Source organism: Lytechinus pictus, chromosome 12, assembly GCF_037042905.1.
Source record: "Lytechinus pictus isolate F3 Inbred chromosome 12, Lp3.0, whole genome shotgun sequence".
NCBI lineage: Eukaryota > Metazoa > Echinodermata > Echinoidea > Temnopleuroida > Toxopneustidae > Lytechinus > Lytechinus pictus.
In genome coordinates this window covers 22,533,587-22,545,893 of record NC_087256.1, presented here as the reverse complement: position 1 = coordinate 22,545,893, position 12,307 = coordinate 22,533,587, and the positions used below count along the sequence as shown (strand labels likewise).

At 37.6% G+C, this 12,307-nt stretch overlaps 1 protein-coding gene across 1 annotated transcript; it reads right to left on the bottom strand.

Annotated features, from left to right (window-relative positions):
• Nucleotides 1–1,118: 1,118 nt before the first annotated feature.
• Nucleotides 1,119–11,949, bottom strand: LOC129272559 (proton-coupled amino acid transporter 1-like). Its single transcript, XM_064108058.1, has 9 exons — nt 11,855–11,949; nt 11,241–11,352; nt 9,565–9,679; nt 7,797–8,400; nt 6,923–7,017; nt 5,725–6,004; nt 4,344–4,546; nt 2,712–2,817; nt 1,119–2,017 (listed from the first exon to the last, which is right to left on the bottom strand). The coding sequence occupies exons 2-9, from the start codon at nt 11,297–11,299 to the stop codon at nt 1,836–1,838; spliced, it is 1,644 nt and encodes a 547-aa protein (XP_063964128.1). The 5' UTR covers nt 11,300–11,352; nt 11,855–11,949; the 3' UTR covers nt 1,119–1,835.
• Between the last annotated feature and the right edge of the window lie 358 nt (nt 11,950–12,307).

Genomic DNA, 12,307 nt, shown 5'->3' with positions numbered 1-12,307 from the left:
ATCAAAAAATTTGTTTTTTGTATTAAAAATGTCAAAATATTTGCTCGCTCGCAACTTTTTTTTTAAAGATAAATTCTACCCGATACGCAATATCTGGTCCTCTCAAAATCGTCGCCTCATGACACCATTACGCCTTTTCATACCATGATATGACCGGGAAATTTTTGGCTCTTGCCCCCCCCCCCCCCATGGCCACCGACCCCTTTTACGCCGCTGCCCCCCCCCCTCACCATGAATAAGAATTAAGAATATCTATCCCTCCTTTGTGCTTACCCCTTTTTTTCTATTTCTCTATATATGTTATGCATGTATCACCTTTTTCCAAAACCGTGTACAAAAACGTAAAAATGACCATATGATTGTGATTTTTAGCATGGTCAGTTGCCCGCTTTGAAAACCGTTCCGCGGCCCCTGTGTATGTCATGTAATATATCATGCAAGCATAGTTTAATTTTACTTTGCAATATATTAAAATATACAAATTTGTAAATTGACGCCTTCAGCCTGTGCTACAATTGTTATGCGCATGAAAGTACAAAATAATTGTCGCATTATCGGAGCAATTTAGGGCGGAGCCATTTTCGGCGGAGCAGTTGTCGGCGGAGCAAATATTGACGGAGCAGATGTCGGCGGAGCAGATATCGGCGGAGCAGATATCGGCGGAGCAATTTTTGGCGGAGCAGATGTCGGCGGAGCAATTGTCGTATAATCGGTGCAGATGTCGGTGGAGCAAATATCGGCGGAGCAATTGTCGCGGAGCAATTGTCGTATAATCGGAGCAGATGTCGGTGGAGCAAATATCGGCGGAGCAATTGTCGCGGAGCAATTGTCGTATAATCGGAGCAGATGTCGGCGGAGCAATTATCGGCGGAGCAATTATCGTTGGAGCAATTTTCGGCGGAGCAAGTGTCGACGGAGCAAATATCGGCGGAGCAAATATCGGTGGAGCAAATATCGGCGGAGCAAGTGTCGACGGAGCAAATATCGGCGGAGCAAGTGTCGACGGAGCAACTGTCGGCGGAGCAACTGTCCGGAGCAATTGTCGGCGGAGCAGTTGTCGTATTTTGCGTAGCAATTGTCGGCGGAGCAGATGTCGGCGGAGCAATTGTCGGGTCACCGAATTTGTTAACTGAATCTATTGTTTTCAGAGAATTTGGGAATTTGTTCCATAAAACAGGGGCTGCAAGAGCAAGTGAACTACATGTAGGGCAACATTTAAGTGTTTATGTTTGCAGTTTTTATGATATGATTGAGCGTAATCAATTTGTGAAATGTGTACAAACAATGGTTTCAAACCACTGATTTAAAACAACCTTTGTGAATTAAGGCCAAAATTATTGAAGTATTTATGTTTGAATTATAAAAAAAACATTTGACCTTTAACATCACGATTGCGATGCAGGTCTCAAACAAAGCCCAAAGAGTGATAAGCAGTCTAGGATCAAAGGTTTTATATATAGAAGTTTGGCCTCATAGGCCCATATGAAGTTGTGTCTACAGTTGTGGTTTAACTATGGATAGCCAATTGTGGCAGAATGCTATAACAGTAGAGATTAAATATATCAGCTCATTTGACTCTCAAATCATTCTGTATGGAAAGGATAAATGGGATAGGTTATCATCTCCATTAAGGAAGTAAAAAAAAGAGCACAGTAAACATGAGAAACATACAATGTTACCAAGATTTTTTTGACATGTTTGGCCTCCCATACTGTTAGCACAGAGTGAGACCATGGCCTAAATTACACCCGACTTCTGAATATGGGCCATTTACTTTGGCCTTTATCCTTCATGACCAGAGAATGAAGAGTGCGGGACACAACCTGTAAGAGACATCAACCCTCGTGTTCAATGATGCTAACGATCGACACATAGACGCCTGCTACTCCTCCGGCCACACCGATCACGATTAAGAAGATATTCTTGATCCAGACAAGAGGGTTCAGCTGTTTACCTCTCAGTACCAGGTGTATCGTGCAGGGCAGGATGAATCCTAGGATCGTACTTCCGATGGCACCTGCCAAATCAGGCATATCAAAATAAATAATAAGTTTTAGAAATATGGCAATCCAACAGTTCAGGGTCACTTGGTACCAATTAATCAGAGTTATAATTTTCTCTGGAGAACATTAAACAAATACCTGGAATTCACAGAATTTTTCAATGAAATAAAAAAAATCAAACAAAAAAATGTAATCTAGAATACAGTGGAGACAGAAAATCAAAAGAAAAGCCAATAAAACTTAAACTGTACATCACTGGGAGTTCTGCCAATAAAATATCTTTGAAGTGTTTAGCAATAGTCCACCAAGTTCTGCTTAACTTAACATTTTTCTTAGATTTTCATTTTTCATTGCTTCATATGTTAAACATACTAAGTAACTAATGAACATGAACTTCAGAAAACTGAAAGCTCAATCCCATAAGTAAGCATTGGTCAGTATGAAAATGCATCACTGACATATATATATTTCAATATGTTCATACAGTATGTTATGTAGTATTCACCTGAAGCAATCCGATCCCCCATTCCTTTATATCCCTCAAAACTTGTCATAAAAACTACAATAACAATGTAAATCCTCAAAAATTTTCTCAACATATCCTCACTTTCTTTCTGTTCAATCTTTTGTACAGTTTTATAACGTATTCATTGCACCTCCCCAAAATAAAGGCACGGGTGTAATTCAAATCAAATAAAAACAACTTACCGGTGAAGGCACTAAAATAAGCAATACTGTTCTTGAGAGTGAGCGCTATCCCAGCTTGAAAGATAACAATCAGGATCCTCAAAGTATTCCTCTTCCAAGTTGCGACCTGTGTTTGGGAAAAGAAGGAAAACCATTCAAACAAATGATTTATAACAAGTTGAGATGAAAATTTGAGAATGAAATAGAGAAAGAAGTGGAAGAGAGAGAGGGGGGAGGGGGAGAGGGTGAGGGGAAGGGGGGGGGAGCTGGGGAGAGAGGGAAGGGGAAAGAGTGTGGGGTGACAGATAGAGAGATAAAGCAGAAGTGACTGAGTACATGTGATTTCTGTTGGTGTTGGGGTTGTAAATGTGCATTTTTTTGTAGGGGTGGGGGTATGAATTAGAATCTGCTCAAAAATAAAGTGACTACACTAGTGGTATCAAATATATGTACAGTCAAACCTGTGTCAGTGGCCACCTTCCTATAGCACCCACAATCAGGGTACTAATGGATAATTCTAAATAAGTCTAAAGTTTTTGGGGCAAGACATGACATAAAGGGCTAAATTCATTTCAAAATGATGTAAGCGAGGGAAGCGACCGAGCCAAAAATAGCCTTTTAAATAGATAAATCAAATTTTTGCAACTGATTTTGATATGATACATGTATATGTTTTAAACATCATGACAAAATCCATCATAACAAATTGATTCATATATTAATAATATATTTTTGGCTCGCTCGCTTCCCTCACTCACTTAATTTAAAATTTATTTTGCCCTTTTGTCATGTCTTGCCCCGAAAACTTTAGACTTATTACGGCACTGACCTCCGCCCAAACTAAAAGAATAATAAAATAAAAGCTATCAATTTTTTTTTTTAATAAAAAAGATCCCTCACAAGAAAAAAAGCAGCCCCTAACCATGAATACAGATCGACACCCATAGCTTACCAGTATATATGCTAGAACAGTGGTTTTCTTTGAATTCTATCAAGATAATTATGAAACATGGCACTTTAAACATTTTGTTGACGTAGATGGCGCTCTTTAATATTGATGAACGAAAAGCGAATCAGAAATCAAAGAGCCAACGGCAATTTTGATGTTTGCTGTGCGATTGTCCGAATACAGAATCATGGAGCGGAAAGCGTGTTCTGATTTTGTTTTTGATATATAAAAACACAAATCTAGAATGAGAAATCAGAAAAAGCCCAAAAGTATTTCTGATTTCAATTTTCTGTTTTTGATCTACAAAGACGAAATCACAACACGTTTTTCTCGTTGTGATTTCGTTTTTGTGTTTTCAAGAACCAAACCACGAGGCTGATTTCCGTTTTCGCTTCTTCCTGATCGGAACGTAAAAACGAATTATCCATTAGTACCCTGATTACCCACCTGCCTATAGTGACACCTCAATAGGTACATGTATGTGGCATGAGCAAGTACCAATAACATGATATCCAAATGGTCTGGGGTTATAATAATTGCTCATTAAAAATACAGTTAACAAATAGAACAAAAATAGTAATGTACAATTTTAATGCATGCAATGAGAGAATCCATCACATTCCATTCCCTGTTACTTCATCCTTTTTACTCACACTCTTCAGGTCCATGAATGTGAAAATGAAGGAAATCACAATAACACTTACGGAGTCGGGTATGGTAACCGTGACGACGCACTGGCGGAACGTCTGCATCATCTGCCTATCTTCTTCATCATGGGTGGGTTGTAAAAGCTGGGTTTTCTCATCGGTGCTCTCACTAAGGTCTTCTCTGTCATTATCAGACTTGTTAATAGAATCCTCCACTCCATCCTCCATAATCCTCTGCTTGGACGGTCCTAGACATTGCCCTGTGGACAAGAGTCAATGGTTAACCTCATCCTTCATCACTTACAGGGATATTAAGGTTCACATTTGTGACCCCCCAAAAAAAATAAAATAGAATTAAGTCAATTAAATAAATAAATAAATAATAAATAAATACAATTAAATAAATAAATGAATAATAAATAAATAAATAAATAACAAAAAGTCACCCTATATGAATTTTCAGATTTCTATTTAGCTTGATAAAGCACATCCTAAAGGCCTGGTCCCACTGGCCGACGGACACAAAATATATTCATAACAGATACAGCAAACGAGCAAAAGTTTGGGGTGGTTCCATCCATTTTCATCCGCTCCAGACAATGGATAAAAAGGGCGAACAATAAAATCATAGTGGAGGGATGCTCGATGGGTGTAGAGCGTATGAAACACGTATGCAAAGAGTACACAACGGATACATAACGTTTTCCAACGTACAGGTATGGCAAGATTCTTTTCCGCCTAACATAGTCTCTGCATCCGTAAGTTCAGTGGGACCAAGCCTTAAGCTTTAAAATGAGATTTAACTTGTCAAAATTGAGAAATAATAATTTGCATTAGTATTGTATTCCAAGGAACAAATACCAAATTTGAGGTAGCTATGGAAAAGATATTCAAAAGAAATAAAATGTTTTGAATATCCGCATACCGTACAACAGTTTATTGTGAGTCACATTGTAATGAAAGAATAAGACACAACAGATGCCCAAGAGACTCTCTTGAAGAGACTACATTCAAGAGAGTTATACATGTACATCAAAACATCTATGATATTATACTGTATTTCACATTTTTACCCTCTCTAATATTTTTTTTGTATTCAACTTATTTAAATTACTATACACTGTAGGATGGGTATTCAAACAGTGAGCAGGAGAGCATTTCACCAACATTTTTGTCCGACAAGTTGTCAAATCTGACAACGTTTCTTGATTTTGATTGGCTGAGAAGCATTGTTCCTATGGAAACTATCGGATAAATAATAATAATAATATAGGTATATTTACCCAGGGTAGCCACTTCAGTTTCGAAAAACTATTCTACCAGCGGGCCCTGCTATTATAAAACAGGACTTGTGGGATAAAACGTCTGACAAATCCTTTCATGAAACGTTCCCTGCATACATTACAACACATACTTGCATCTCTTCTCCCAAACTCACCGGGTGCAAATATCAACTGCTCCATGATCTCGACAATGGGAAAAACCTGAAGGGGGTAGGTGAAGACGATCGCTATGATGAGGGTGACGTTGACAGCAATCGTCAACGGATCCTGGAGAGGGAGGCTCCATATGATCATCTGTTCGACGTTTTTGCCGTAGTAGAGGTATCCCATAATGCCGATGGAAGCCATGAGGAGGGTGAAGAAGGTAACATTGATGTGCAGGAGGAGAGGGTAAAGGTGACGGTTACCCTCCATACTCGATTCAATCGGAATAATCTAAATTTGTAACAAGAATGATAATCTGGTTATTTAAAGGTAGATACTGATATGCCGTATACAAAACACTGACATGCATATCTAAAGGTAAATGTAGTATCTACATGTAAGCACTTACAAACTATTAAATCAAGGGACTATCAGACAATTCTTTTTCTTATTTGGTAACTAGGAGTGCACTTGTTTGGTTTTTTGTTAAATTTATGAAAATAAAACACTTACAATTAAGTTTTAGTTTTGGCTTTGACAAAACAGAAAATTAATGGCTACCCTCTACGTTAACTTTTGTGCAGTCTATAGATGCTCGCACAAAATACACACAAAAATAGTAGAACAGCAGTAATTTTGCATAAGGACCTTGATAAAGCAGTGTTAGGATACCATGTAATTCATTAACAAACTGTCACTATTACATTAAACAGCCAGTTGGGAGTTGGAGACAACTTAATGGAACGTAACATATATTGTTCTAATGTTACATGAAGTGAGGATGATTCTGTGTTGATGTTGATCAGGTTAAGCCTATTTTCAAAATGTTAAATGTTGATTATTTCTGCTGACATATTGATTTAGGCCTGTTACCTCATGTTGACTCTATGGTCTTGTAAATATTTGCATTTGTAATGCATCAGTGAAAGGCAAGTTTCCTTTGAAGGATAATAAAGTTTCATTTCAGTTCAATACAGTAAAAGCGGGTTCCCATTGTAACCATTTGCATCACAATTGAAACCGTGGTATTAATTGTGGAGTAATCACAGTGACTGTATCAGATTGTTTCGGATGTCACATCAGTCATGTATGGCAATCATATTTATTGCTACAAAAATTTAACACTTCAGCATTTTTCGTGATCAGCTACAAAAGGCCAATCCTGGAGTTCGTAACAATTGCACGAAAGTGTGAACGAGGTATACTCACTGTTCCAATGCCTTCATATGAAGCTGTCACCTGCCCAAAGAACACAGGAAATTGTTTCCAGTTCACGTTCACAATAGTTGAATTTATTTCAAAATCTGTGAAAAGAAAACAAATATAGAAAATAAATTGTTGCCAGTTCCAATTCACGATAGTTGAAAAATCTGTGAAAAGAAATTGAGAAGATTTTTTAGCCAGTTCACGTTCACAAAAGTTTAATTTACCTCAAAATCTATGAAAATAAACTTACACATACTGTAGTGCAGCATTATGCTTAAGGATCTGTTGTCAGGGAAATATTATTTGCGATAAAAATTTAAAAAATTGACAGATCTAATCTATTGACAGCATGGCAATTGATACAAAACTGAACTATTTCCAGAAGCAGAATAGTAATCAGTTGTGAAATATCATGTGAGTAATTATAGGAACAAAACTAAAATGGACTTCCAAATTGATTGCAAATTTATTTGTATAATCTGAATTCTCTGAATTCATCGGAGAAAACAAGTGTTACTAACATGACATTTTTTAAAATCTGCTTTTGAGTCTCATAAAGTGCATTTATGTGTGTACCACACAATGGTATCAATTAAGATTTGAATGTATGAAACATTACATGCATGAAGAACGATATTCACGGTTAAGTAGTTTACGGTACACTATGTGTAAAAAAATGTTCAGTCTTTTTAATAAGGACTACTCTCATTATGAAAAAATACTCCACTTCCTAACATCCACTTTCCTGCCTTTCCATTTCACTTTAATTTCAGTCCTTCAAGGACTTACACATAGTGTCCAGTAAACCAATTCCATGATTGTTTATACCACCATGGGAACCTTCAAACATCAACACTGATGTTGCAGCTAAACTCACCCCTGAGAATGTAATACATGACAACGACGTAAGCGATGAGAACAGACCCGTTAGCAATAATACTGCTCGAACCAAGCTGCCTGATCTTCCTCAATAGAGCAAACACGATGAAAATTGGGAATGGTATAAGCATCAGCAGCTGATAGGGCGGGGCCGACGAATGTGCTGCATTGTTCATAACATGAGTCCAGTTCGCAGTCTGCGTCGTGCTCTCCATCAGTGCGTCTGCATATGAAAGTGATTGCAGTGGTGTTCCAGGGTGGATGGTCGATGCGGGTACGACGGTGGTGTTCGTGACAGGGAACATCCTCTGAATGGTGTTGCCGATGAAGATGAAGTAGTTGATGCAGAAGCCAAGCTGGGTGACGAGCAGACTGATGTTGGTGACCCAGGTACCCCATCTTCCCAGCGTGAGTCTCGAGATGTCCCCATAGGACAAGGACTTCTCGATGCTCTGGACCAGCTTCCTGTGTGTGCGGGAAGACTCCGGATGGAGGTTGAACTTCCTGACAATGTCTTCGATGGCATATCTCTTGCACTTGACAATGAGGTAACAGCAGTGGACCGTAGCAGTTGCAATAAGCACCAGACCAGCAATGCCAAGCTACATAAAGAATTTTTAAAGATAAAGTCAGGCCTTATATATCATTTAGGGAAAGGTCAGTTTTCGAGAAGGCATATTTCTATATGACAAAATAAGGGCACAACAGTAGAAAAGGCTATTAAATGAAAAAGGACATTAAGGACAATACAGGGCAAGGCCATGAATTGAGTACAATTGCCACTTAGCCCATCGACTATAATTTCACAATACATTGTAGAGGGACCACTTGGTTTTATAGGGCAATCCCATAATTCTGTAATCCCTATCTCAGTTAATAGAGGAACCACCTGATCCATGGATCATACCATGAGTGCATACAGATGTATTGTACCTCGCTGCAATGTAGTAAATTGTGACCAGGCACCACACAAAAAGTTTCATTACATTATCAAAATGGTTTTGGTATGAGAATGGTTAAATTTCAGCTTTTTACATTTTCTTAAAGACCATACTTTTTTATATACTGAAAGAAAAAATTGAATACTAATCAAACCCCAAAAGCTATTTAATTTGTATTTACCCATATTTTGTCTGTGGAGATTACATTGCCATTTGTTCTTCCTGAAATCTAAAATATTAACCTTACTTTGAACTTCGATAGATTAAAGCGTGGGCGAGCTGTTGCATTGCATTGATTCTTGTCATAACAAAGAACAGGATGTGCTTTATTCTTATTACTTGCAGTTCTAGGAGGTAATTTGATGGCTTATTGATGAAAGCTTAATTGATTTTTAATCCTTCTTTTGTAACATTCACACAACAATAGTTGGTGGTAATTTTGCTTCAAAAGACAGGTCAACTATAATCCCTTATTTAATTCTCAAAGCACTCTTCAGGTTGAATTCATTCTTCCCTTAAATTAGGATCACCTAACTGAATCCTATATCATTCTAAAGCATAGAATATCCTCTTTTAATAGTCAAATATGTAAAAGCTGGATTTATAAACCACTTTTTGCCTGAGGATACAAAGCACAACTATCATAACACCAGGTTTAGCTTGAGCTACCCCTGTTTTCAGTGGCGATTAGTTCATTCAAGGAATGGATCGTATTCTTAAACTGAAATTCAATACTGGTAACTTTTTAGAGGGGTTTGTTGTGCCTGGTCACATTGACAGTTATAATGAACATCATTAAAAACGCATACAAATGTAGAAACTTACATACAGACCACTCATGCTAAGAGCAAAGGAGATCGACAAGAAGTTGGTACCAATGAATGCCTTGAATATATTGGCATTATCCAGGAAGAGCTGTCCACATTTTGAAGTAAATGACCTGGGCATGTGAAAAAAAATATTGGTCAATATTGGCCTTTGCTTGGACTGTTTCATAAAGGACCAACATGTATGAATAATGGCAACTTTGCCACCATAGTAACAACCATATCATAGGGTTCAGCAGACAATAAAAAATGAAGTCACCATAATCACATTGAAATGCGTCTATCCCTCGCATCTGAAGGTTATGTGCTCTCCTATTATATATATATTGGTTAAATGTTTTGGGCAGGGCAGTAATGATATCATAAGGAAAAGTGGTATAAAACTGATTAAAGATAATCTTGTTCTGGTAAATGTGCGATGAAATTATTAAATTAAAGTACATTTCAAATATACTTCCTGGCACGTGTCAAAAGTAAAGTTCATAATTGATTGTAAATTGAAGAATTAAGAATAATGCATTCTTTTCTGAACTAATTTTGCAAAATAAATATTTGGCAAGGCTCGACATTAGCGGTGGCCCGGTGGCCCGGGGCCACCAGAAATTCACCTCGGGCAACCATTATTGAAAAAATATTAAGTTTTGGTGGCCCGAATCGGGCAACCAATAATTTTCAGAATAGCGCAATTTTTCTCCCCATTTTGCACGCATTTATAAACTTTCTACAGTTCAAATTGCAAGCCAGTTCGTCATGCGCCCTTTTTGGTGATCTACACACAAACACACACACAAAGTTGGCCTACCGCTATAGCATTAAGTAGCTTTTATCCAGCCGGCCGCGCGCTGGCCGGCTGGCGTGAGCTTTGCATGCTTGAAGCAGCTGTGCGTTAGCAGCCTATTCAGACTCAGGGAGCTTCAATACGAAATGTTGCTGCCAAGAAATCTTCCACAGAACTGTGAAAATCCAAGTCAAAGTCACATTTTACACCAATGAAATGCCCTTCTACAGACCTTTTTGCTAAAATCTGGTGTATCCTGATTATTTGCAAGCATTAAAAAGAGGAATCATGACCTCTCTTTTGACTAAAAAAGACCGATTTCCAAATGAAAATAATACACATAAAAACACATAGGTGAGTACATCACAGTCCCACGTGTGCATTTGTATGAATGTTGTTACTTGGTTTCTTTCGAAGCTGTGTCTTTTCCGGTCTTTTCTAGCCAAAAATAAACAAACAGTTACTTTCTTTCTTGTTCATAAATGACTTCTTAAACAACTCTTGAGAAAGTAAATACTTTGGGAAGGCATTTCATTAATATGAAATGTGAATTTTTCCAACATTTTGGCAAATAGAGGGAAGGAATTTTCTCACACTTTTTTTGCCGTTTTATTACTTTCTTTCATTTTTTTTTACTGTGGTTAAACCATTTATACCCATTTATTCATTTTTAATGTTTTTCTTTATTTTTTTCGGGCCACCAAACTTTAATATCGGGCCACCAAAAAAAATTATTTATAGGTTTTGGTGGCCCGAACGGGCCACCACCAAAAAAAGTTAATGTGGAGCCTTGTATTTGGAATCAATAACCAGGATATTCATAAATCTTTATGTGTAGATGTAGACTGTAGTATGCTTTTCAAATTTCAAAAGATTTATTTTTTAAAGACACTCACCTGCCAGTTCGAGTGGTACTCCTGTCTTGCGGAAGAATAAGATAATCTTCTTGCGACATCTTGATCAATGGAATTAATTTTGGTTTTGAGAAGGGTCATTGGTTCCTTGCATCTGTGTCATAGAAAAGGAACTCAAGCAATTAAAAACCTACAATATTAAAAATATCCATCAATGTCCAATGTCAATGACGGTGAATTATATGAAGCATGATTTGATCAACTTCATATTGAAAAATTGGCAACATTGCACCATTTTTTTTTCTTTCTTCTTCTTCATGACTGTGTTTAAAAGATTATAAAAGTACATGTACATGTATTCAATGTAGAATTCAGAGACTATACCGTTCTATTTATTGGGGTTAATTAATTTTTTTTCACGCACTGCAAGATCAGGCCAAGGCAAGCGCCAACCGCGCCGAGGCTGCGCCGGCGAGCGAGCGGACCAGGTTGAGGAACACTTATTAACTCGCTCAGCTTCACTGACACACAACACTCAACAGGCTTTATTTTTTAATTATATTTTGCAACATTTATGGCAGTTAACATAGAATTTACATGTACACCAAAACCCATAATGGGAATATACCATATCAGAATGCAGCTGTATTACTTACCAACGAGAAAGAGGAAACTAATCTATTCTTGTTTCACTTTTGTTGACGAGGGTCTCGTCTCTGGCTGCCGCCGATCAGCTGACTTTTTGAAGTGTATGGAACGCTCTTACAGAGAATAGTAGGCGTTGCGCGCGGTGATATCGTGCAGAAAAATAATGAACATACAGGTCTCACGCGCGTAAAACATTCCCCATAGACTTGTGTGTTAAAATGGCACTTAACAAAAATTCATAAAAAATAAATGTGAAATTAGAGGGTCGAATGTTTACTACCTTTGGATAGGATATATATCTGACATTCCATATCTGACCAGAGAAGGGTATCGTAGCCAGGGGTGGTATTCTGAGATCCATTTTATCTCAGATGAAATAAAATATTTTATCTCCGTTAAAATCAGTGAGATAAAATACCCTTAAAATCTCTCCGAATTGGTATTCTGAGAACAATTTTATC

Bases quoted from the DNA above. Each gene is read 5' to 3' on its own strand.
- LOC129272559 (XM_064108058.1), bottom strand. From the start codon at position 11,299: ATGTCGCAAGAAGATTATCTTATTCTTCCGCAAGACAGGAGTACCACT. The intron at 6,005-6,922 runs GTGAGTATACCT...TTACAAATTTAG, and splicing joins CATATGAAGGCATTGGAACA to ATTATTCCGATTGAATCGAG. The intron at 2,818-4,343 runs GTAAGTGTTATT...TCCCAAACACAG, and splicing joins CGGTTACCATACCCGACTCC to GTCGCAACTTGGAAGAGGAA.